This window comes from Tiliqua scincoides, chromosome 13 (genome assembly GCF_035046505.1).
Source record: "Tiliqua scincoides isolate rTilSci1 chromosome 13, rTilSci1.hap2, whole genome shotgun sequence".
Classification (NCBI taxonomy): Eukaryota; Metazoa; Chordata; class Lepidosauria; order Squamata; family Scincidae; genus Tiliqua; species Tiliqua scincoides.
The window spans coordinates 6,628,900-6,655,575 of record NC_089833.1 but is presented as its reverse complement, the minus strand read 5'-3'; the positions used below and the strand labels follow the sequence as shown (position 1 = coordinate 6,655,575).

Here is a 26,676-nt window from a genome sequence, read left to right as displayed (position 1 = left end):
TGCAAATGACTGGAAGTTGGACGCCTGTCACAACAGAGGAGGGAGGCCACTGCTTGATGAGCGTGGCTCCAATTATGGCCACTCATGTTCTGAAGGAAGGAGTGGGCTCGGCTGAGGACATGCGTACGGGTCATAGCATAGCTACCGGGTGCAGTAAATATTGCAGTCACTGCAGCGTGCCATGTTTGTGATTCCTCCCAGTCGCCGTGGGAGCCCTTCTGGGCCGCAGCGGCAACTGTGGGCCTATACGGGACCATCGCCAACCTTCCTTGCAAGGTGGGGTGGTCACATGGCTAATGTTAATGAGGGGTGGATGGTATCTGCCTTGGACAGTAGATTGCTAGAAGGTGGCAGGTTAGTAAGGAGCATCTCCTGCAAGTGTTTCATTGACAAACTGTCAGGCAGAAGCATAACTAGGAAGCCCTTGCACCTGGGGCAGTGATGTCACATTGTCAGGGTTCTTCTCCTCCTCCGGAGGAGGCACTTGCAGCTTCGGGCCCCCGTTCCTTCTCCTGTGCAGTCTCCCCTTTGAAGGGGAGCTTCCATAGTAGAAGGAACAGCGGGCACAAAGCCACTGCGGTGAGCATCCCTCCTCCAGTAGAATCACAAGTGCCGCAAGGTATTCACCGCCTGGTCCTCTCCGGAGGAGTCAGTGGTGGCTTTTCACCCCCCTTGGCCTGGCACCCGGGGCAGGTACCCCTCAGGCTCTGCCCTAGTTATGCCTCTGCTGTCAAGTCTTGGTTGTTCCATTCATTTGCACATCACACCTGGTCCCCTCTCCTTTAAAATGTTCTTCTGGAGGAGGAAGCAACCAAACTGAGCTGGAAATGCTTGCTATAGCACAAGCTCGACGGTGCCTCCTTGGGACCCTGGAGCCACACGCCCCTCCCTCCAGAGCAGATGCCGTCTGCCATTGATTCGGCAGAACAAGGCTCTCCGGCACCCCGCAGGCCTCTGCCGGTTGCTATAGCAACTGCAGCTGCTGGGGCTTGCTCCGGCTATGAAAGATGCACTGCTCCATGTGGCTGGAGCTCCTTTCTCCTGTAGGCATGGAGGGAGGAGGCAGAGATGATCCAATGGCTGTGGTTTGAGGCACGGCTCTAAAGGGCTTAGCCCAAGCCGCAGGGTCGGCCCGTCCAAGAGGCCGACTGAGACACTTGCCTCAGGTCACGAATTAGATGGTCCCCCCCCACCATCTGCCTCCTTGCATTATTTTGAGATCTAAGTTTTGCATCCCAATTGCAAAGCTGAATTTGAAGTGTGGTAAACCATGGGGGCTATTTCTGTCCAATCTGAAATACCGGGGGGGGGGGGGGGCTTGACCCAAGTGTGGTCATCAAATCAGGCTGGAAGATTCCCTGCATTGTTCATTGGGGTCACCAAAGCTTCACCTATAGGGAAATCTGATAATTCTGTACCATAACATCCCCATTTTAGGCCCGGAGCAGTGATGTGCAGTGAATGGAATGGCTGGGAAGGCACTTGCTATGGCGTCGCAGTGCACTCCCAGAAGCCACAGCGTCTACGCAATCAGAGCGGAGACTGAGCTCTTGCTGCCTCAGCTCTGATCTCCCCCTGTACAAGCCTGTTAGTATATAGGAAGAGACTAGACTTGTGGCGGACAAGAGCTCAGCCCCCCCCCCGTGATCGTGCATCACTCAGAAAGTCGGTGGGGCATGCGCACCAACAAAGGGGAAGCTGACGCTATTTTTCTTGGCGTGTAACAGGTGAGACTCTGCCTCCCCTGACCGCACGTCCCTGGTCTGGAGTCATGTCAGAATGTCATTGGAAACATAGGTTGGTTGGCTGGCAACCTTCAGTCTCGAAAGACTATGGTATAAGCCTACAGCACCTGGTATTCCCAGGCGGTTTCCCATCCAAGTACTAACCAGGCCTGACCCTGCTTAGCTTCCGAGATCAGATGAGATCGGGCATGTGGTGCTGAAAAGGAAGCTGAGCACAATAGGACTTATCTGATCCTAGCCAGCCCCTTCACGGGTACTTAGGAAGCTGCTTCATACCGAGTCAGACCATTTGCCCATTCACCTCACTGGCCAGCAGCAACACCCCCGGCTTCAGGCAGGAATTTCTCCCTGCCCTACCAAATTCAGGTATCAGCTTCAGGCTTCCACTAACCTGGCATCCTGCTATGCAGGAGGCTTCAGATGGCAGCAGGACCTTCTTCTCACCCCAAGACTGCCACTCTCTGTGCCTTGACCCAGCTGGTTTCCAAGAGGGGCCCCAAGGCAGGAGACGGACAAGTTTGACATTCTTACGCTAGCTGCTGTCACTGCGGATAGTCACAGAGCCATCAACTCCTGCCCAAAACATGCAGAGCTCAAGGTGACCCAGGGTGCCTTGCAGAAGCAAGCAATGTGGCCCCAAAGAGGTTGCCTTTCAGCGCACTGTGCAGAAGTCCAGAAATGGTCATGCTGACATAAGAGCAGTGTACGTTTTTCCATCCATGTCCTTGGCAGGGTTGCCACAAGAGGAATTAATGTGACTGAGGCCCCCAGTCCGATCCAACTTTCCAGCACCGGCTGCAGCCGCGCCAACAGGGCATGCACTGCATCTTGTGGGGGGGACGGGACAGTCGTGGAAGCCTCCTCACAGTAAGAGAACACTTGTCCCCTTACCTTGGGGCTGCATTGCGGCTACATCAGTGCTGGGAAGTTGGACAGGATTGGGCTCTAAGTTCTTGACCCCAGGGAATAGAAAATGGGGGGGGGGGTTTGCTGATCCAACAACCAGGGTCCCCCAAACAGGCCTTAGAGTTCAGCAATGGGGATGGGGTTACTTCCTCTTGGCTCCTTCCCTGACACCATCTCATAACCCAATATTTCTCAAGGCACTAGGTGGGTCACGAGCCCATTTTAGGTGGGAATGTGTATTTTATTTTTAATATATTAGACTTGATGCTACCATTTCGTGTGAGGGGAAATGTTACAGGCTGCAATCCTATTCACACTTTCCTGGGAGTAAGCTCCATTGACTATAATGGGACTTACTTCTGAGTAGACAGGCATAGGATTGGGCTCACAGATCTGTACTTTTCACAGGCTTCCCCATAGTACCTAGTACAAAGTACACAGAAGTACTTTGGGGCTTCTACGTATATGCTTTTAACAATGATCGTCGATGGGGCTTACTCCTGCATAAGTGTGAATAGTATTGCAGCCTTCAGGATATTTGGGGAATTTTTATTAAATAGAGCAGCAACTGCTTGGGAAGCTTAGGAAGGTTCTTTTTTATTTTAAATAAATTTTTATGCATATAGTTATTGAAAACTTTAAACTTTCTTACTTGTGTTGGCATCCTTCAGTCTCGGAAGACCATGGTGTCACGCTCTGAATGGTGGTTCTGGAACAGAGTGTCCTCTCCAGTGCGCAAAGCCTGGGTAAAGTAGGTATGGAGGATAGGCTGTTACCCATGCAGCAAATCCCCCCTCTCCACCACACTGAAATGGTCCAATGGAAAGGCAGAGGCCAATATGGTTGGTTCCAGCGGCGTCGCAGGAGTTGCCAGAACGTGACTGTGTTCAGCCATGAACTGCCTCAGGGACTCCGGCTCCGGATTTTGCCTTGAGATTGATCCTGAAGCCTTTTCCATAACTGGATGTAGCCACAAGGCAGTGGAGGTTTGGGATCAGAGTTTTCCTTCTCTTTTCTTTTCTTACTTGATTGATTTGATTATATCATATGGGGGTGTCAAAAATTTTCCTGCTTGATGATGTAACTTCAGCCATGACATCACTTCCAGTTTAACAACATCATTTCTGGCGGGTTCCGACTGATTGTCATTCTAGAAAGTGGGTCCCGGTGTGAAAATGTTTGAGAAGCACTGAAACCCAACCACAGAAAGGGGCTTACCGCTTCCCCATTGGCCACTACAAGCCCCTACCGGAGTTGCAAGAGGTAGTGTGGCTTCGCTAAGTGTGGTTAAGCCAAGGAACAAATTAATAAACACAGGAGCGGTGCGGGGGGGTGTTGTTTTGATGGGAGGGATTGTCGCAGTTCGCAGCTGGCCTCGACTTGCAAACAATTCATTTAGATTATGAAAGCCAAAAAATTGAGGACAAAACAAGCCAGATTGTTTGCTTCCCAAAGGAAGAAAAGGAGAGAAGCGGAACGTAGATTAAAAATTATATCAAATCACATCAGCTCCCCTCCCTTCTCTCTGCCACTCTTCCTTGGGAGGAGAAGCCCAGAGCACATCAGAATGTGGCATCCTTATATTTTAAAGTTGCCAACTGACCAGAAATAACACAAACCAGGATTCTGTGCATCAGAGTGTTGGGCCCCTAACAAGAGCAAGGGCAGATGTTTTTTTCCTCTCTCCTGCCATTTTCCCCTTCTCCAATCTCGATCCTCTGCTTTTATTTTTTCCTTCCCTTCTAGGAAGGTGAGTAGGAAGAGAATCGTAACAAGAGTTGTGGCCACCCCATCTTAGCCTGGAGTCGTCATGGTCTGGTACCTGGTTTTTTTTATCCTGCTGAACAGTCTGGGTGGAAGGAGCCCAGGAGCGAGCTAGAGCTATTTTCCAGCACAGATTGCACTTGGGCTAGACCAGTTACTGGATACTTGGACTGGATACCTTCAGGGTCTTGCTTCCTTACGTGCAGGAGTGGACCCCCAACTTGTCCCATCCTGTTGCAATCTGGATTGGGACCAGAGAGTTCCCATTGGTGCCACACAGGCCTGTTTGATTCTCATCCACATCCAGGCTTTGTGTCAAAAGTTTCCCAGTGGTACACCCCTTGGGTTGGCAACCTTCAGTCTCAAAAGACTCTGGTATCGCACTCTGCATGGTGGTTCTGGAACAGCATCTAGTGTGGTTGAAAAGGCCGATTCGGGAGTGACAATCCTTTCCACACTGGGAGCAAGTGCAGTCTGTCCTTGGTCTGTCTCCCTGGCTATGGGCCTTCCTTCTTTGCCTCTTTGCCTCAGACTGTTGGCCAAGTGTCTCTTCAAACTGGGAAAGGCCATGCTGCACAGCCTGCCTCCAAGCGGGCCGCTCAGAGGCCAGGGTTTCCCACTTGTTGAGGTCCACTCCTAAGGCCTTCAGATCCCTCTTGCAGATGTCCTTGTATTGCAGCTGTGGTCTACCTGTAGGGCGGTTTCCTTGCACGAGTTCTCCATACAGGAGATCCTTTGGGATCCGGCCATCATCCATTCTCACAACATGACGGAGCCAACGCAAGCGTCTCTGTTTCAGCAGTGCATACATGCTAGGGATTCCAGCTCATTCCAGGACTGTGTTGTTTGGAACTTTGTCCTGCCAGGTGATGCCGAGGATGCATTGGAGGCAGCGCATGTGGAAAGCGTTCAGTTTCCTCTCCTGTTGTGAGCAAAGAGTCCATGGGTTGGGCAAGTCATAGGGGACCAGACAAAGTACCAGAGCAGAAAGTTTAAGAACTGAAAGCAAGGCAAGGCAAGAGGTGGAGGCAAGGGTTTTGCAAGGCCTGGTGTCAACTCACCACACCCAGGCTTGGGGGGTGCTGGCATGTGGCATGCCCTGCAATAAAGTTGAGCTTTATTTATTGTTAAAACATCCTTCTGCATCAATGGTTTACAAACAGAGCCCTGTGGATCCTTGGGGTGCTCTGGGGTTCCTCTGTAGGTGAACAGGGTCTCCTTACTGAGAAAAGTGAAAGGATAGCTTGCTTTCTCGTAGCAACCCTTCCAATCTGTGACTGTAGGAGAGGGCCTTCCAGACAAGGTGTGTCACCTAGAACTGTCACACTGTGTTCACTCAGTCTTTGGCACCGGAGTCATCCATCCATCTGCATTCTCCCCAAGCTTAAATGGTGGTATTTATTAATGCAGAAAATCTGACCCTTTTTTGCAGACTTGATTCCAGTGCACCAAAAAAGATTCCTCTCTGAACTGGTTTATACTAATAATTAGCATTTGGCCAACATTTTTTGACTGTGTGAAGTGCTTGGTATGTCTTAACTAGATTATGTCCTTAACAACAACCCTGTAAGATATCATTATCCCCATCTTGCAGATGGGAAGACTGAGGCTGAACAGCTTGCCTAAGGCCACTTAGGACCCAATCCTTTCCAACCTTTAAGCACTGATTCAGCCATGCCTTTGGGGCATGTACTGCATCTTGCAGCGGGGGAAGGAATCATGGCAGCCTCCTTAAGATAAGAGAACGTTTGTTCCCTTACCTTGGGGTTGCGTTGGCATGGGAAAGTTGGATAGGATTGGGTCCTTACTGAGCTCATAGCAGAGGCAATCTTCAAACCTAGGAAGCCTGGATTCACAGTTCAGTTTTGGTTTAATGGTCTGGATCGGGTCTGGGTCCTCTGAGCGTGCTGTTGGAAGAATCCTGCCAACCTGCAGATGCTTGATGGTACTTTAGGAAGTGGTGAGTGGTCTGTCAGTGGAATTTACCCATGCTGAGAGGGCAAAGAGATCGTCCTTGGCTGCTGCTGAAGGTAGAGTTGAAGGAGGGATGGTTGTAGGGAGAGGTGAACCCTGCAGGCTACAAAGGTGCAAAAGGATCATGTGGAATTGCCCTATAATTCTACAGAGGGCAAAAACTGCCCAGGGAAGATCCCATCTTCAGAGTCAAAAATTCTGGCTTGAAATTATTTCCTGCCTATGGCTGGGTTAGACCCGGCCGTGCCAGCTGCTGTTCTCTGTTCCTTTCTCCGCCAACAGTGCCGTGTCCTCAGACACTGGTCTTGCTCTCCTGTAAAGCAAGCTATGACACAGCTCCCCCTTTTTATGGGCTGCAGTGAGAATCGTGTTTGCTGAGCCCGTTTTGGGGTGTGTGTGTGTTGCTTGCAGTCTCTGAATTGTGATCATATCCTCCCCCTCCCCAAGTACGAGAGTGGGTAAGGAACTGGAGGAACTGGTCATGACAATGCATCCATTAAAACATTAAGGATAATGAGAGATAATTATAGCTTCAGTGGGCGAGCAAGGAGCATAGGGCTTAATAAACCTGTCAGTGGAAGGAGATGAAAACACCCAACAGCACAAGTACTAAGTCGGCTTACTGTGACACTACACACAGCTCTTGGGGGTATAGCTCAGTGGTAGAGCATTTGACTGCAGATCAAGAGGTCCCTGGTTCAAATCCAGGTGCCCCCTGTTTTTGCTTATTTTTTTTTAAGATTTGGAAAAAAAAATCTTACTAATTTATCTGCATGTATATTTTTCTCTCTACCAAAAGCATCAAGGCAGACATTAAGGAACACATAATCAAAGAACTGAGTGCATGTATGGATAGCAAATCTTCTGACAGGGCTCCTGTGGCTTCAACACCTGCGCAACAGACACAAGTTCCACAGGGGAAGCATAGCCACTAACACTGTGGGCTTGCCAACTTTTCGAGCAGCTCCTGTAGCTGTGCCTTTAGTGATGGCCTGATCTGCAGTGACAGGCAAGGTGAAGCTGTTTACAGCAAGGAGATAAGCAAAATCACTGGCTGAGATCTGCCTTTAAAGGCAGAGCTACAGGGGCTGATTGGCTAGTTGGCAACTTCCACGGGAAAAGGTTCCACAGTTGAACTTCAGCCCCATCACACAGGTGTCACAAACACAAAAGACTAAATCCCTTCCTTACGGTAAGATACGTGAAGCGACGTCTAAAAAATACCATAAATACGAAGTTTGCAACTCACCGCATGTAGAAAATGAGAATATTGCTGGAGCCCAGACCTGATCTGCTGGCTTACTCCATGCAAGCATTTCCCCCCCCCCCTCCAAAATAGAGCAGTCACAAAGGGGATCTGATCCAGCTTGGGGTTGCAGTGTGTAGGGATGGAGGTTGCCTCTTTAAGCTTTGCATCATTTTCCATCTCAGAAAATCACCCACCCAGAGCTAGTATGTAGTGGCTTTTTTTTGCCACAGGAGGGAATTTTCAAAAGGAAAATGGCAGGAGGTGAAAGGATTAAGCCCCATTTCCATGGTCTCATTTTGGATCAGGGCTGTGGCTCTTTTTTTCTTAAATAAGAGAAGCTTCTGGTTTACACGGGATGTGTTTAAAGGAATGTTTGACCTTAAACTAAGGAACAAAGGTGCCTCAACCCTTATGCAAGGCTGTCTTTTTCTGCCCAAGCACCCAGGCCTTCCCTAGTGCATGCCAGGCAGAAAACAAACAGGTTAACCCTTTCCCATCACTGCAAAACCTCACCACAAAAAAGCTGGATCAGTGGATTTTCTGCCTATAGCCAAAGACAGAGGAGCCCTGCCAGATAAATAAAAGTGATAGCGACACTACATGGGGACACAAGACAGAAGTCTTTAACTTGCAATTTTATTCTTGAAGCTCTGGTACGATCTCAAAGTTCACGAGGTTCAGAGTCTCTGCCCTCTTACCCCAAGGGAAAAAAAAAAGATCTACGGGGATTGCAGGAGGGGGCTGGGAAGATCTTGACTAGGAATCCAGGGTTTCTATTTGATAGGTGCTATCCGAGGTCAGGGAGTCAAAGAGGCGACAGAGAAGCTCCTCGGCCTGGTGGGAAAGGCAAACAGAAACACCATGGTTGGGGTGGAGGCTTCCCTATTGCTTTTCGGTTGCACAGATGCCTGTGATGACAGTCCACAGAGGGTCTGTTCTCTATTCCCCAGGAAACATTGTGCTATGACCAAATCCTGCATGCCTTTGTTAGGGCTTCTCCAGTTCCTAGTTGTGTTGTTGTTTTTTTTGCCCTGTGCCTCTGACAGCAGATGGTTGCAAATTCAGCAGGTGGAAGCTCTCTTATGGACAGGTAAAATATCACCTGCTCCAGATTGGTGAGCCGGGCTGCTGTTAGAGGCACAGGAACGCCAGAACGTAGAAAAAGTTGGCAACCTTTCTGGAAGTGAAGACCTTGTGAAAAAAAAAAAAAAGTGCAAAATCCCCCTGCAGCATTCCCCCAAATACCTCTGTCTCCCACCCAGTGTGAAAACAGCTTGAAACAGCTCAGGTTTGAAGAGCTTGGAAATAAGAGGGTGGCAACTGGACTCTCTTGTGCAGTTGTCGGGGTGTGTGTGTGTGTGTGTGTGTGTGTGTGTGTGTGTGTGTGTGTGCGCGCGCGCGTTAGAGAAATCTATTCTGAGATTATAGATTCTTCATGCTGATTGATCAGAAATGGCTTCATGCAGTTAGTTATGAAGAACTAAGTGCACTGATTGGCTTTTCAGAAATGGTGGGGATAGCAGGAGATTGCATCAAAGGGGAAGTCCCTTTGATGGAACTCCATGCAAGGCACCTAAGAGGTTAAGGGTCCTTCCGCTGCCCAGGAAAAGCAGCCCAATTCCTCAGCTGGTTCCTGACCTCCTGTGAATTATCTTTTAGCCTTGCCAATTGATGGTCATATCATCATCTTCATCATCATCAGCATCATCATGAGGATTGCTCTCATCGGTTCTCTAAAAGGTTCTTGCTTCCAGAACCCTGAAATGGAAAACTTTCTGAACTTGCCCCCCCCCCCCCCGTGATCAGGCAAACTGTTCCACTGGGGGGGGGCAAAATGCCCAGTGCCCCCTTTTAAAGAAGTACTGCCTGGGATTGATCTCTGCAGAGTGCAGCTGGGCCCTCGTGAGCCGTTTCTATCCAAGAGGATTTAAGATCTCAAATCCTGCTATTTAACCCTGCGGATATGCCTAATTTTGCATTAGCTCTGACTCAAGGGACCCGGCTGGCGTTTTGCAAATCCATTACCCTGCGGCCAAAAGAGGATCCAACTGGCTTTCTTCAAAGGAGAATCTCATTGCCAGCTTCTTCTGCCACCAACCTCTTTAGGGATGCCAGTGACATCCACAGGGCGGTTTTGAAAAGGGCTGGATCCGCAGGTGCCCCTGACTTCGTTCTGTCCATTGCCAATGGACTCGGGGCAGGGGCGGATTAGGCCTTGCCAGCTGCTTGGTGCGCAGAATGGTTTTGACTTTTTGTAGCGTGGAGAGGCAAAGATCCCAGGCCCAGCACTTGCAATTAGCGCAGTCACGTGCCTGCCACGGTTCAAGGGCCGGCAAAAGGGACCTGCTGCTGCCTGAGACACAGAACTTAGAAGTGCCATTTTTGCTTGGGCGCATGGCCCGACAGCCATGTGATGCCAGAATGCTTTTTAGCAGCGCATGGCCCTGTCGCTAATGTGGCCAAGTTGGAGCAGAAGGCAGCAGGGCACAGCAGTGGGGGCCTTTCAGAAGGTCAATGGCTTGCTGTTCTTTTCCGAAGCAACGCCAGACTGGAAGAAGGAAGGGACCCTGAGTTACAGCCCCTCCCCAAGGCGATGGAAGGAATATAGGAAACTGCCTTTTATTGAGTCACATCATGGATCCCTCTTGGTCAGTATTGTCTACAGCAGTGGCAGTGGCTTCTCAAGGTGGCCAGCAAGGGCCTTCCCCCCCCCCCCCCCGCCCTGCTGGGTGACACCAGGGACCAACAGCATGGAAAGCGCATGACTTAAGCCTGGGAAGAACATTCAGAAGAGCCCTGCTGGATCAGGCCCCTTCCTGAAGCCCTGCAAGCAGCTGCCACTGTGCTAGAACAGCCAGTGGCCTGGCCGCTGCATCTGTTCAGGGCCACGGCAGAGCGGGTCCCCGGCCTAGCAGATGACCTAGCCATGCACCAAACCCACTGCCGAGAGTGCAGCGAGGGCCAAGCTAGACCCTCTGGTTACAAAACTGCAGGAGGAAGGGGGGGGATCAAGTCTGTGGGTGTGAGTGGAAGAGGGTGTGAATGGGAGAGGCCAGGCAGCCCATTACAAGCCCACACGCTTGTCTGCATCTTGCAAAATCCCAGAGCCTGCACTTCAAGGAGCCAGAATCTGCTTCTTTTTCCCTTCCCCCCCATCCTCCTCCTCTATTGTGTCTCTTGTAAGCCACTATTTCAAACACCGAACGGCTGCCAGCGCCTTGGTAGAAAAACAGTCTAGAATGTGTGGTCGGCGCATAAATATCTCCACCGCAGATACAACAGCCGCGCCTTCCCTTTAGGGACCCCTGGGAATTGCCATTCCCTATGTAGATGGGGGAGAAGTGGGTGAGTGGGAGGAAATCAGCACCTACGCCAAACTACGTTCCATCCTGATTGGACAGAACCCCTCCGTTCCTTGCAACACCCAGGTTTTTAAAGAGAATGCACCCTCAGTGAGAGCGCTGTTCCCGTGGCGCTACAATTCCCTGATTTCATCTGGGGAGGGGGGAAAGCCTTGACACTTAAACGAGGACAGGATTGATATAAATATGGAGCAGACACATAAATTCTCTCCTTCATTTTCTCCACCTCTCCCTGTCTTCCTCTTTTACAGGAAAATAAAGTAAATGTCTCACAGTGCAATCCTAGCCAGGACTACTCAGGCCTCACTGAGTTCAGTGGGACTTACTCCCAGGTAACTATGGAGAGGATTGCAGCCTCAGTGTCACTGCGTGTCACCCGCTCACAGTGTCATCTGCTCAGTGTCATGAATTTGGCCCCACTCATTACTATTGCTATTGATACAGCATCATCAATACATGGAACTTTACAGAGAGCTTTAGGACAGGTCTCTGCTCCAAGAGGTCTACCATCAAGATGCTGACTGACCCTAGGGAGAGACTGTCATGGTTGCATGTCCTTAAGCTTAGTTACAGTAGAGAGAGAGAGAGAGAGAGAGAGAGAGAGAGAGAGAGAGAGAGAGGATTAAGGCATGGTGCAGTGGCATAGCTAGAGGGGGTGCAAAGCACTACGTTTTGTAGGGAGCCTCACCAAGATGTACAAGTGGCCCCTCCGCTTCGGAGCCATTGCAGGCATACACCTCTGTTTTGCTCAGACCATCCAGAATGGCTCCGAAGGGGAGGGGCCATTTGCACGCCATGGTGAGGCTCCCTGCAAAACTTAGTGCTTTGCATGCCCTCTAGCTACGCCACTCAGACTGAAGGCTTAATGGAAAAGGTGAGTTTTAAGAAGAGAGGTGAAGGAAATAAAGGAGGCAGCATCACCCAGGCATTCTGGCAGGTAGTTCCAAGTATAAATTGAAGACTGATGACCCACTATAGATGGTGAGCTTCCTGGGGTTAAGGACGGTGCCACTCCTGGACAGTTGATGCCCAGCAGGGGTTTAGAAGTAGTACTAAGAGGAGGAGAAGGAAAAGGGCTGCAAACTTTTTCTTACTGTTCCTGTGCCTTTGACAACTTTTAACAACTGCTCCTGTGCATTTAACTTGGCTTAATAGTCAAGCCAAGTTGACTATGACTATGACCATGGTCAACTAGTCATAATTGTGACTATATGTGACCTCCAGGTTTGCTAAGTAGCCTGTCTTTGAGTGCCGGTTGCAAGGGGGTGGCAGCAGGATACAGAGATCTTGGGGCATCTGAAAGGCCACTGTGAGATAGCTGGACTAGACGATGGGCTCTTGGGTTGACCCAAAAAGGCTCATCTTATAGATACATGCAGATGTTTTGTATGGAGAGCCTTCACTGGCACACAGGAACAGGATGAGTTTTAAAAGTTGGCAACCCTAGTAGTAGTAAGTAAAATGGTTCACAGTAAAAGAAGGTGAGAGAATTAGGATAAGCAGCTAGAGCAGGGGCACTTGCCTGTTTCTCTGTTGTGGGGTAGAGAAGATGTTGCATGAGATCCAGCACTGCTTGTTTCTGAGAATAATCTCTGATTGGGGGAAGGGGGGGGGAGAAAGACCAAGAGAGAAGTGAGTGTTACATTGCGGCAGGAACTGCAGCGCCTGGAAATGACCTCCCTGCAAGGAGGGTGACGGTCTTTGCCGGCGGCTCTCGCTTGCCCGCCCTGCTGTAGCAACTGCTTTCCTCAGCTAAATCCAGGGCTCGACAAAGCTTTGCCTAAATGGATTTGCGAATTTAAAAATATAATCTTCCAAAACACACTGTAATGACCTGTTACGTAATGGAGGCTCTAGAGATGTGAGGTGTGAGGGGAGGGGGGAGTGTTTGGGAGAAGGAGCGAGGGAGGGAGGGAAGAGAGGAGACTCTGGATACCCTGCACATGCCCGATCTCGGAAGCTAAGCTGGGTCAGGCCTGGTTAGTACTTGGATGGGAGACCGCATGGGAATACCGGGTGCTGTAGGCTTATACCAGAGTCTTTCCATGCCTGATCTCGTCTGATCTCGGAAGCTAAGCAGGGTCAGGCCTGGTTAGTACTTGGATGGGAGACCGCCTGGGAATACCAGGTGCTGTAGGCTTATACCATAGTCTTTCCAGACTGAAGGTTGCCAACCATAATAAAGCACCCTGCTCCTTTCCCAGAGCATGATCTGAAGGGCTTCAGTGCAGTCGCATAGTCAGGGGGGTACAGCAAGCACCACAATGCACCATGTAAGCGGCCCCGACCACTCGCTGTGGGATGCTGCCTCAAATGGCTCTGTGGGAGGGGCCACTTACACAACGCATTGCGGCACCTGCTCTACGTACCGTACCGCCCCCCCACTACACTACTGCCCCAATGCAGCCATTTTACTGAAGCTAAGCAGGCCCAGGTCTGGTCATGGCCTGGATGGGAGGCTATCTGGAAACCCCACATGCATTGCCAGGGATGGCCCAGTTCCTGGGGCTCTGGGACAAGGCCTGCATTGGCCTCTCACTGGCTTCTCCTGCCCACAGGAAATGGGCAGCTCTCCTGCCACTTGGCAGGAGGGGGCGGACTCTCCTGCCCGTGCGGACCTAGCTTTGGGACAGAAATGGATCATGGCCAGATTAAACAGGATTGCTCTGGCATTTTGGTGGACAGGCAGCCTTACATAAGAACATAAGAACAGCCCCACTGGATCAGGCCATAGGCCCATCTAGTCCAGCTTCCTGTATCTCACAGCGGCCCACCAAATGCCCCAGGGAGCACACCAGATAACAAGAGACCTCATCCTGGTGCCCTCCCTTGCATCTGGCATTCTGACATAGCCCATTTCTAAAATCAGGAGGTTGCGCATACACATCATGGCTTGTACCCTGTAATGGATTTTTCCTCCAGAAACTTGTCCAATCCCCTTTTAAAGGCGTCCAGGCCAGATGCCGTCACCACATCCTGTGGCAAGGAGTTCCACAGACCGACCACACGCTGAGTAAAGAAATATTTTCTTTTGTCTGTCCTAACCCGCCCAACACTCAATTTTAGTGGATGTCCCCTGGTTCTGGTATTATGTGAGAGTGTAAAGAGCATCTCCCTATCCACTCTGTCCATCCCCTGCATAATTTTGTATGTCTCAATCATGTCCCCCCTCAGGCGTCTCTTTTCTATGCTGAAGAGGCCCAAACACCGTAGCCTTTCCTCATAAGGAAGGTGCCCCAGCCCCGTAATCATCTTAGTCGCTCTCTTTTGCACCTTCTCCATTTCCACTATGTCTTTTTTGAGATGCGGCGACCAGAACTGGACACAATACTCCAGGTGTGGCCTTACCATCGATTTGTACAACGGCATTATAATACTAGCCGTCTTGTTCTCAATACCCTTCCTAATGATCCCAAGCATAGAATTGGGATCATAGCCTTCCCAAGACGCTCGTGGACAAGAGGGTTGCTCTGATGCTCACTCCGCTGAGCGACGCTTAAGGTTCCAGGCTGCTGACATCCCAACCCTGCCCTGCACTGCTTTTGTTCTAGTAACTCTCCTTGATCTTTTCTCACCTAAGACCAAGGAAAAGCAGTGGAGTCTGAACAAGCAACAGGTGATTTTAGCTTGCCGGAGGGGGGAATGGGGCTGTAGCACTGACATGGGAGGGCGTTCCAGGCTTGGTCCCTGGCATCTCCAGGCAGGGCAGAGCCAAATTTCTGACCCAACCTTGGACAGCTGCTGTGGCCTGACACTGACAGATGCCACGTGTGTTCTTTGAGCCTAGTTACATCCTGGGGGTGTAAGATGCAAGACATGGCAGCGTGGATAATGAAGCCCTGACCTCTTTTTTCTTATAAGAAACCATTTAGGGAAGTTGTAATCTTGGGTAGAGGTGTGGGGGGGGGGCATTCATCTCCCTGCTCAACCCCCCCCCAGCTGCTTTTGTGGCTGCTCCCAGCCCTCACAGCCCGCCCGCCCCCTCCAAAGCTTTTCATGGGGAAAATGGGTGGGGACTTCCATTCCCCACATAAGTGATGCAGAGTTTGCCCCAGAACTCTATCCAGGACAAGGCTTTTTTGTGATTGCTGAAAATTCCACGTTGGTCTCTTTGCCATCAGAGATAGTGGCTGTGGGTACAAGAGGGCAGCCTGCCCCACAGAGATGCCCTACAGTAAGGGCGAGGGTCTTTCAGTTGCAGCTGCCTCCTAAGGTCCCCTTTGCTCTGCCCCATTTCCCCCAAACATGCATCTCTTAAAGGGCCAGTCACACCTTGCCCACTAGCGCGCCACCACCCCAGCCACCTCCACGTCCTGCAAGGCCAGGCCACTTGGGGCTGTGCCATACTTTCACTATGGCAGTGGTGAAGCCCAGCGCCACCTGCCACACTGAGAAATATCGCTGGCTGGAGAGCACAGCTCTCATGTCATCCCTGAGTCCATTAGTTAGGTCACTTAAAAGGGATTAGTGGTGCCCCCTGCTGCCCAAATAAGGTATTTAGCACAAACTAATCCTAGATTAGGAGACGGGCCAATGCCAATGCCTGATTGATCATTTCCCAAAGAATACGTAATACCATGTTCCATTTATGCCCACGCTGCTAGCAGGTCCATTGACCCAGATTAAAAAAAAAGAAAGGCCTGGACCACTACAAATTGCCAAAGACAACCCGTATAAATGATCCAGATTTGCCATTTTCTACGGATTTTCCAAATCTTATTCTGCTTTCGGGAGAGTTGGAGAGCTGTACGTCGTGCTGAAGGCCCACCATTGGGGGGGAAAAAAAAACCACTCTGAGTCCCTCAGATGTTACTCTGAGTTGCCAACTGTTATGTGACATTCAGGGTGACATTTATGTGACATTTCATGTGACCTTCAGACCCACATTCAGTGCGGTCTGGTTCTTTGTGACACCAGCAGGGCAAACAACCACAGGGGCAGCTTGTGCTGACAGTTTACAGTTGCTTTAACTCAGGCATCATCGGAGGAATCCGCTCGCCAATGACACCTGCCTGATAACTGCCCTTGCCACCACGTGTCTTGGGGGAATCCCTACGACAGCCCTGTAAGTCCTGCTATATCCCCATACTGCAGCTGGGAAGACTGAGAGGGAACCGTTTGCCTAAGACCACCGAGTGAGTTCATGGCAGAAGTGAGATGTGAAACCATCACCCCAATTGGATTGACAAAGGAGAATGGTCTGTTTCCCTGGGCACGGCTTTAAGAAGGTCCCTGGTTCAGCAGAGCTGAACTGCAGAGCTGCTGGGTTCACTGTGGATAGTGTTCAGTCAGAGGGAGCAGAGATCTGGACTATATAAGGCAGCTTCCAATGCAGCTATGAAAGGGCAGGCTGGGGTCAGAGATGTCCTCTTCTATTCCCCTCCAGTGGTAGACACAAACGCAGTGCCTAGTTCTTTTAGACTGGGAGCCATTCAGATGTTTCTCCTCCCGTCAATCCTCAGCAGTGGTGCAAGCAGAATTTCTGCTGAATTAGAGAGAGGGCTCAGGAGAAACATCTGCTCCTTTGCCACAGATCCAACTGTCACACGCTACCACAGACCTGCACCTATCCTTGTGAAGATAACAAGACCTGCGTTTTAATCTGGTTTTGTGACTGTGAGCAGCTTGGAGAATGCACTATGCTTAGGGCTGATGGTCTCTAATTTTAGTTTCAACCCTTAGTTATTTTAGCCTCAGGTGCCTTTGGGTTTTTAGTTTTCAGGGTTTTTAGCTTGGTTTCAGTTTTAGCTTTTTAGGCTGAGTTTAAGTCTTCAGTTTTTCACTTAGTTTTCTAGTGCTGGCGATAGTTAGTGCCCCACCCCTTTTAGGATTTGTTTAGGGCTCATTAGAGAAAAAAGCTAGACCACAGTACCTAGCCTGAAAAAACTGTTAAGTTCAGTATGGATTCCAGCTGTGAAAGCCTTAGCATGTTTAGCAATCCTGTGATGTGTCTCTGCAGTGGTGTGGCTGGTGTAGCCCTGGAATCTGGGTGGTGATGTCACACAACACCACTTCTGGGTTCTCCTGGAAGAGAAGGATGTGGCAGTGGTGTGATCTGCCCAGGAGCCTCCAAAGGAGGAGGAAGAGGGTGGCAAGGCAATCATGTCAATGCCACTTAGTGTTTTGGCAGCTTTTAGGCACACTAAGCAGCAGTGGCATGACAGGGGAATGCGAGGGAGGAAGGAAGAAGAGTGTGGCGGCAGGACAATTGCACTGCACCCCCTTAGTGTTTCTAAGTGATCCCTGATCAGATCAAAATTCTAAGTGGTGGCGGCCACTATCTTGGCTGGACCTCATGTGGGTGCAGGGGGAGGTACTCTCCAGGTGCCATACTGGAGCGTCTCACATGATGCGTCTCACACTGGATGCGTCTCACATGAGCGTCCCACTTGCTACACCACTGTGTCCTTGTAATGTTTAGTTTGGGACACTGATTCCCATGAACCAGAGTTCTATGGCAAAAACACCCACTCCTGCATCAAGCTCTTAGCTTCTCGTCACTAACAGAGATGTGCAGAACACAAAAAAAATCTCCTGTTTTCTAAGGCCAGATGGCATATCCTTGAAAGAAACAAAAGAACAAAAGCAAGGCCTTTTTCAAGCACGCAGGAGCAATGGAAGAATCCCCCAGAGTGGGGTAGGAGGCACTTTCAATCTCAGGGGTTCCAACCAAAAAAACACGATCAAAAACCAACAAGGAATACGGATCAGGTAAACCAGCTGCTATTGGTCTTTGATCAGGAAAATGAAACCCTCCCTTTTGATCTGGCTTCCATGGTGGCCATAGTAACGGCACCGTTCGTCCTCATCCCTTTTGCTTTGAACAGCGGTGCTTGAGGAAGAACTATGTGCATGTCAAAAAGGGTGCAGATGTTCAGCAATGAGGACTGGTCCAATGGAAAAGAGATGCCCTTAGATCAGTGTTTCTCAAACTGTGGGTCAGGTGGGTCGCAAGCCAATTTCAGGTGGGTCCCCATTCATTTCAATATTTTATTTTTAATACACTAGACTCGATGCTACCATGGTAGGTAACTGCATTTGGGGAAAGGTCACAGATCTGCACTTTTGACAGGATATGCTGTTAACAATGAGAGTAGATGGGACTTACTCCTGGGTAAGTGTGGGTAGGATTGCAGCCTAGGATTGTTAGAAATTTTCCTGCTTGATGATGTCATTTCCGGTCATGACATCACTTCTGGTGGGTCCTGACAGATTCTTATTCTAAAAAGTGGGTCCTGGTGCTAAAGGAGTGAGAACCACTGCCTTAGATGCTTGGTGGCAAGAGGCGCTTGCTCGAGCCAGCCTTCCAAGGACACAAAAGCTGGCCAGGCCAGCCTTGCAAAATGGCCCTACAGAGTGACTGGAAGCAGTTTTAGTGGCTGAGCTATTAATTTATCAACCGGAAGGGGAGAAATGGTGGGAGAGAGAATGCCCTCAACTCCTGCTTGGGGGCTTCTGTGGGGATCCAAAGGGGGGGGAAGCTGGAAGGAGCCAGGCACACTGCTATGAACCCAGCCTCTCTCTGTACTTTTAAAACACACAACTGCACACACAAAACGTTTCCACCAGGAGTTTCGTGCCTTCCTCCCAGCCCAGGGTTGCCCATTGCCCAGCAGTCTTCTGTGCTGGGTTGTGCTGGGAGGATGCTGGGAGAGCAGGAAGGGAAATCTCTAAGATCCAACTAGTTCTAATCTCACATGGCTGAATCGGGTGGGTCATGCCCGATCTCGTCTGATCTTGGAAGCTAAGCAGGGTCAGGCCTGGTTAGTACTTGGATGGGAGACCGCCTGGGAATACCGGGTGCTGTAGGCTTCTACCTTAGCCTTTCGAGACTGAAGGTTGCCCACCATCTCCCTATACTGAACACTATCTCCCGATCTTGTCTGATCTTGGAAGCTAAGCAGGGTCAGGCCTGGTTAGTACTTGGATGGGAGACCTCCTGGGAATACCGGGTGCTGTAGGCTTCTACCTTAGCCTTTCGAGACTGAAGGTTGCCCACCATCTCCCTATACTGAACACTCTCTCCCGATCTTGTCTGATCTCAGAAGCTAAGCAGGGTCAGGCCTGGTTAGTACTTGGATGGGAGACCGCCTGGGAATACTGGGTGCTGTAGGCTTATACCATAGTCTTTCGAGACTGAAGGTTGCCAACCATTGTGTTTATCTGCCAGGTAGTTTCCCGTCAACAGGGATGACGTCCCTTTCGTCAGCCAGGCTTGCCAGGATCAGCTTCTGCAAAGCCGGAGACGAGGAAGTACGAACATACAATGCCGCTTTTGTGCCAAGTTGGATGCCTGGACTGGCAGCAGGGTTTCAGGTGGGGAGGGCAGGGGTCTTGAGGTCTCCTGTGAGCAAATCAGGTGCTCTGCAACCATTTTAGTGCTTCTCTCTGAAGCGAGGCAGAGGTGGAGCTGCTCAAGGTTTGCACCTTGCCGCTGCCACCAACTCACTGAGTGGCCTTAAGCGAGCTGTTGCTTTCTGCCCGCCACAGTCATTCCACCTGCAATATGGGGATAACAGTGTTGACTTAGTCCTTGTAAGGACTAAGCTAAGGAGCCTGCATACACGTGTGAAATACTGGTGCAAAGCCTGTTAGTGTCGTCAGGCTTGAGACACCCCACCCCCCCAAACCTGAGATTCAGGAGGTGGAGCCCGGTGATGCCACGTGGTTGCTAACAAGTAATTGATAACCCATTGCCCTCCCCCTACTTTCTGCCCTTCCTTCGGACCAACTGGAGGAGGTGGAGAGATGCACTTGCAGGGCACGTGCAGTTCTGAATGGAGGAGAGGCGACAAAGGTGGCAGGGAACTGGAGGCTGGGTTGGTCGCCCAGGAAGCCTCCTTGAAGCTGAACCGCGGCTCCCCAGGTCCCGAGTCTCTGACTAAAAGCCTTGACTTTAATGTATGTCGATCAGGAAACGAGACAAAGAAGGGAAAGGGGAGAGATGCAACCCAGCTCTGCTGTTTTGATCATGAAGCCCCCAGCCCACCCCTTTGCCAGCTGATTTCATGCGCAAGAAAAGCAAGAGGTGCTGCTGGGGAGATCCAGCCCTGGTTATTCAGGGTCAGGCTTGTTCCGGCCTCGACCTTCACAGTTCCAGCCTTTGATGTCAAGGTTTTTGTAGTAAAAGCTGAATGTGGTGGTTTCCCGCCTCCCCCCCCAGAAAGCCTACTGATTCTCATACAGAGACTTTCTTTAGCTGGACTCCCTGTAGCTATGCAACCAACATGGGCACTCTCTCCAAGCGCCCCTTTCGGTGTCCTTGAGCGCAAGGCCCTTCCCGTTTGTCTCCTCTGCTGAGCCGTGAGGCTTCGGCTTTTCTTCTCTGAGCACACGGCCCCCGAAAGGAAGAGCCTTTTGATGGTGGTGCTGACTCACTCACCGAAGCTCGATATCTATAAATTATGAAATGTACCTTTGCTTTGTGATGGAGAAGGATGCGGGAGGGAGGGGTTGAGGAGGAACGAAAACACCTCCAGATCGGTCTGAATTGGAGGATGTACGGGAGAGTCAGTGCAGCCCCTCCATGGGGGTGGGTGGGTATAGAAACTGCCCTCTATGATCGTGGGTTATTAAGCCACAAAAGCTAAGAATGGAGCCTATTCTAGGTCCCTGGGCCTATCAGAACTAGGTGGTGACACAGCTAAGGGGGGCAGGGGGGTATTTTGCCCGGGTACCACACGTTGAGGGGGTGCCAACCCACACCCTCCAATGGTTGATCCTGGGACAGGTGGACATCTGGGATGTGGTCTGAGGCATGGGGAAGCTGTGCATGGCCTCACCGCACCTCCCAGATGCCCCTGGGGGTGCTCTGGGCATCTGGCCCTTGGGGGAGGTGTTAAAATCTTTTGTGCCCCAGGTACCAGATCTCTTAGCTGAGCCACTGGAACTAGGACTGCAGAGGCAGGTTGAAAAACTGGTGACCTTACTTGTTGGTGAAGTTTGCAGGGCATTTGGCAGTCTTTTGTCAGAGGCAGAGAGCTGGGCAGGCTAACCGGACCTTTGGCCAGGCCCAACCTTGTCAATTCTTCTGTTTGCTCTAGACCTGAGTTGAGAGGCGTCCTCGAGGTCACCACACGAGAAAGCAGTGCTTTGGTCTTGCTTACCTGGTTAGCAGGGAGCCAAAGCAAATCACCGCATTGTCTCGCTGGGCTGCCAGGACCAGACAGGGGCCGTCTGTTAATTGCGAACACTGCAAGAGATATAGGAGAACATGACCCCGGGTACGGAGGCCCCTTTAAAGCAGCTTGGCCAGACTCCAAAGCTTTGTGCTGTGTGGAAGTGATGCCATCATTCCACCCAAAGACCCTCGTTCTTGCACATTTTCCCAGGGCCAGTCTGTTATTTTTCATCTAGAATGATGCTACCTTTGTGCTGTGATTCACCAGTGTTCTCAGAGCCTCAAGGAAGCGAGAGCACTAGGAGCCCAATGCTGGAAATATTCACATGTGGCAGAAGAAGACTTTCTATTTACCCACACAAGGATTTATTTTGCAAGAGGAGAGGAGACGCTGAAAGCCTGCAGAGCTGACCACCCCAGGCTGGCAGCCCGCCAGCTCCTCCCACCCTTGTGCACAGAAATTCATCTCAGCAGGGAACGAGGTCTCCCCTCCGGAGCCAACCTGCCAGCATAATCCTTTTTTTTTCCTCGGGGCTTCCACTCTTGCAGCCCGAGACACGCTGGTGTTCCCTGGGTTACTGCAAGGGAGCAGAAAGCTGGCCTGGAGTCTAATTGCTCAGCGAGCATAATTGCTCCTCGGCGCAGATGCGCCTTAAAAGAGCCACTGCTGATTAAACATGCTGCACTCCTCAAAGAAAAATAACTTCCACGCTGGTGCCGGAGGGCATGTTTGGCGGTTCTGCCTCTGAAAGAATCGCGACCGGGGGGGGGGGAAGGGATGTTATCTTTTTTTTGAGACTCAGCTGATTTAACAGGTAGGTTTGGTTCTTGGGGCAATATTTCATTGAGGAGGCAAACAGATCTTAATAAGGAGGAGTTTTCAAGAGAAAAATCACACAGCATGTATGCTCACCTTTAAAGCTACATGATCCATACGTTGGGGTACAGCTCAGGGCTGGCCCAAGACCTTCCAGCACCTGAAGTGGTGAGCTGAAAGCTGCCCTCCCTTACACTGTTCCATGCAAGCTACTGCCTCTCATGTTCCCTGGATTTGAAAAGGGAACAAAGAGGAAGCGCAGAGAAGAGCGGTGGGCTAGAGTGTCTGGAGCAAGGTGGACGAAGGCTGTTGCCTCTCATCAATCTGCTTCCTGAGGCAACGGTGTCAGTTGGCCTCATAAATGGACCGGCTCCAATTGAGTTCTCAACAGCTTTTATTTATTATTTATTTATTCAAGAGATTTACCCCTGGGGGCTGGGGGATAAGAATAGGCCCTCGGTTTGGCTGTACTTATCGTAAGAGGCGACTAAACAGCCACCGGGTAGATGGGACTCGTCAGCCTGGGAAGGCAGCTCATCTGAGAGAAGGAAAACTCTGATCCCAAACCTCCACTGCCTTGTGGCTACATCCAGTTATGGAAAAGGCTTCAGGAGTCAACCTCGAGGCAAAATCCGGAGCCGGAGTCCCTGAGGCAGTTCATGGCTGAACACAGTCACGTTCTGGCAACTACTGCGACGCCGCTGGAACCAACCATATTGGCCTCTGCCTTTCCACTGGACCATTTCAGTGACATGGAGAGGGGAGATTTGCTGCATGGGTAACAGTCTATCCTCCATATACCCAGGCTTCGCGCACTGGAGAGGACACTGTTCCAGAACCACTATTCAGAGTCTATACCAGGGGTGCTCAATAGGTGGATCGCAATCTACTGGTAGATCGCGAGGCAAAATGAGTAGATCACAGAGCCCTGTCTCTCCAAACTGTTAATATGTCAGTTTTGTCTAGTGACTAGACGAAACTGACATATTTAGCTGACACTAAACTGACACTGAAACTGACACTTTAGCTGCTCTTCAGGTATGCAGCAACAAAACTGACGAAACTGACTAGACTCCAGCATGGGCTCCATACATTAAAGGGGGTGTCTGTCAGATGCTTCCTTCCCCCCTGGTAGATCTCCGGGCCTTGCTGGGTTTCAAAGTAGCTCTCGAGCCAAAAAAGTGTGAGCACCCCTGGTCTATACCATAGTCTTCCGAGACTGAAGGATGGCAACATGATTTAAGAGATTTATATCCCGCCTTTCTATCCCATGAGGACACTCAAGGAGGCTCACAATTAAAACATTAAAAACATGATATGCATATAAGAGACATTAAAAACAATAAAACACAATATCTTGCAGGCTCAAGGTCTAGAAGGAGAAATGGGGATCCATTCTGGGCCCTCCTGTACCCAAAGGACTTGTGCGGCGGTCCCTGGAGAACTGGCAAATAACTAAATAACGTGAGGGTTGTCCGCAGAAGTGGGTATTGAAAAGAAACCCAAATACATTTCTTTTGATTGGCCAAACAGCAACCCAGGGAATGGAAACATCAGGGTTTGAATAGGAAAGCTGGTAGCATGTCTGAATCAGGCTCAAAGGTCAACTCTTGGATATAGGCAACATTAAATTGCAAAAAAAGGCAATCAGCCCTTTTTTAGAGTATTCACTATGATTACATTTTATCCGGCTGGTTCATGAAGCTCAGTCAAGTAGTCGACTTACGTAATGGACCGGTGGGGAAGCATGTGCCTCTGTTGTTCCTCATCCTTTCAACCCCTGGGTCTGAAGAGAGGCACAGAACAGAAGAGGAAGTGTGCGGGAGAGGAGAGGGGCAGACCCACCTCTTTCTTCCTCACTTCTGCTTTCTCTCCTCTTCTTTGTCGAATTCAGAGAGCAGAAAAATTACAAAGGGAGGGGGAGGGACTATGTAATGTGTCCCAAGCTAAAGGGGGAGGGGAATGTGGCACTGCCACTTGAGACACTGGGTGGTCTTAGCCTGGCCCCTGCTGAGGAATGTGGGCATGTGGGCTAAAACACCAGGGGGAAGAGAACCGAAGTCCTCCCACCCCAATTGGCACCACAGCAGAGGTTAATGGACCAAAACTAATACAGAAGAAGATTACCTATCAACAGAGGTCATCCAGAATAACATGCAAAGAAGAGCCAGGCTGGCTCAGATTGAGGGACCAGTGAGTCCAGCATCAACAGTTACCCTGCACATGCCCGATCTTGTCTGATCTCGAAATCTAAGCAGGGTCAGGCCTGGTTAGTTCTTGGATGGGAGACCACCTGGGAATACCGGGTGCTGTGGGCTTATACCATAGTCTTTCGAGACTGAAGGTTGCCAACCATGAGTCCAGCATCCTGGAAGCCCATAAGCAGAGCAGGATGCTAACAGTTCCCTCCCACAACTGGTATTCAGTGATATACTGCTTCTCCACCTGGAGGTTCCACTTAGCAATCATGGTCAATAGCCACTGGTGGACCTCTCCCCCATGAATTTGTCTGCCAAGGGCAGTGGCTCTCAGTACATCCTGTGGCAGCGATGGCCAAATGGAACTTCCTGCTTGCCAGCTTCCCAGAGGCCGCTGATTGGTAGCTGTGAGATCAATCGGCTGGGCTAAATGGACTTTGGCCTGCTCCTGCATGATAGAGTGGCTGGCACCAGCACCAACTGTTTGCTCTGCGCAACTGTCCATGCCTTACTGTGCAATATACAGTATCGCTGTCTCATTACTGGCAGTTCCGTGCAGAGGAGAGCATTTCACAGGGCAACAGAGGACAGAATGTCACACCCTTAATCGGCTCCGTGGGTCTCCAGGTGATCATTCCAACCGCTGCTGAAGCTAAGCATGAGCTATAGACAGTTTTGGCCTTGCTGAATCCAGGGAACGAGGCCACAGCCAAACATCCCCATCTGTTCCCTCCTTAACACAGGACACAACAGGGCTGGCCTGTCCATGAGGCCACCTGAGGTGGTTGCCTCTGGTGGCAGATGGATGAGGGGTAAACACTTCCACCAGTCCGCCTCCACTCCTGCTCACTGCATTTGAAAAGAGGGGAAAGGAGTGGAAGAGGAAGTGTGGGAGGAGAAAGGAGTGGAAGAGGAAGTGTGGGAGAGAGGAAAGTGGTGGGCTAGAGCACCTCCTTCCTCCTTCAGACGTTCTAGCCCACTACTCTTCTCTCCCCATACTTCCTCTTCCAGTTCATTCCCCTCTTCCTTTCCATATCCAAAGAGCGGTAGACGGGAGCGGACGGTGACCCACAGCTTCCTACCGTGATGGAGGCCTTGCCGTCTGTTGCACTGAGGATTCCAGAGATGACGTAGGACTGGGATTTGCTCATTGTGGTGAGCCGCGCCCCGGTCACCAGGAAGTCTTTGCTGATCAGTTGCTCCAGGAGCTCCAAGTATGGGGGCCGTCCTGCCCCCTGAAGAAGGATTCCAGGGAAGATCAGGCAAGTGGTTTGGCAGAGCACAGCAAGGTGAGGCCGCTCTAAGAGAAAGGAGACATGCTGCTGACAGATCCGCTAGAGTTCTTAAACAACTCCACCCGTTCTCCTTTGCTGTCCGTATTGTGTGCTAGAGACCCCTTCATGGCAGCTGCTGGGTATGGAACCTGCCTGCAAAAGTTGTGCTCCACCACAAGCTTAATCTCGTGTGTAAAAGCAAGATGAAGATCACCCAGTTGTCCGAACTCAGCCTTTAGCCGAAGGTAGCACATCACAAACATTTCCCCATGAAATAGGACATGTGGGACAATGTGATCTTGGAGAGGAAAGGTAGGGAGAACACTGCATGAAATTGGAATTGCTTTTTTGTCCTGAACACTACGAATCCATACAAGTGAGGAAAGTTTCGTGTTCTTATGCTAGAGAGGACAGGAAGGGGCTTACAAAACTGGGGCTGTTGTCCGGGAGGAAGGCCCACAAGAACAGTGATGGCCCATCTAGAAGGCCAACTGAGGCGGTCACCTCAGGTAGTGAATTGGAGGGCGGCACCTACCTGCCAGCTTCCACCGCTCCTCTTCCTTCAAATTCCTTGGATTTGAAAAAAAAAAATGTGAGGAACAGAGTGGAAGAGGAAGTGTGGGGAAGAGGAGAGTGATGGGCTAGAGAGTCTTCCTTCAAGTCCAGGAAGTGGGAGAAGCAGAGGAGCTGGGGCTTGTCGTATTGGGGATACAGAGGAGCTTATTGTATTTGGGATAGCACTTTGCATGCTGCCTCAGGTACTGGGGAGGGGGGGGAGGAGGTCTCGGTCCAATCCTGCCCAAGAAGCCAGCACTTTGCTTATGTTCCTAGAGGGAAGTCTGGCTCAAGTTTTAATAAATCTGGAAGCTTATTCTAGTCCTCATGCTAGTTTTAATAATGACCTTCCTTCCTTTCTGTCCACCCTGATTTGAGGGTCTATTTTCCATTCTGAAAGGAATGGGAGACTCACCGGCCTGCATCCAGAAAAGAACCAGGCCAGGAACCCACGTGTTTTATTGCTCTTCAGATGGGTTCCCTGCGCGGTGAGCAACGTGGGAAGCAAACTGTGCGCCATGCCAGGGCATTTTTCTGTTTTGCAAAAATGCGCTCCCTTTCACATCCTGTTCACTTGTGATCCCAGCAGGAAAGACACATAATTCCAGGTGGTTTTTAGAGTCCAAAATATCTAATCATCGAAAAGTTAGCATTGGTAGTCTGTGTGTGTGTATGAGAGAGAGAGAGAGAGAGAGAGAGAGAGAGAGAGTTC

General features: G+C 50.5%; 1 protein-coding gene, 1 non-coding gene and 1 pseudogene across 2 annotated transcripts in view; 1 reads left to right on the top strand and 2 right to left on the bottom strand.

Moving 5' to 3' along the window:
• The window catches only part of DNAAF8 (dynein axonemal assembly factor 8), a 136,463-nt gene that overhangs the window by 11,925 nt on the left and 97,862 nt on the right, over positions 1-26,676 (bottom strand). The window contains exons 22-24 of the mRNA XM_066640818.1: positions 25,218-25,435; positions 21,107-21,192; positions 19,450-19,499 (exon numbers count right to left, since the gene is read on the bottom strand). Coding sequence (XP_066496915.1) covers positions 19,450-19,499; positions 21,107-21,192; positions 25,218-25,435 — 354 coding nt within the window. The remainder of the gene's footprint in view (positions 1-19,449; positions 19,500-21,106; positions 21,193-25,217; positions 25,436-26,676) is intronic.
• LOC136634048 (5S ribosomal RNA) lies at positions 1,841-1,965 on the bottom strand (annotated as a pseudogene).
• On the top strand, positions 7,035-7,106 carry TRNAC-GCA (transfer RNA cysteine (anticodon GCA)). The gene has a single exon. It is a non-coding gene; the product is annotated as a tRNA-Cys (tRNA).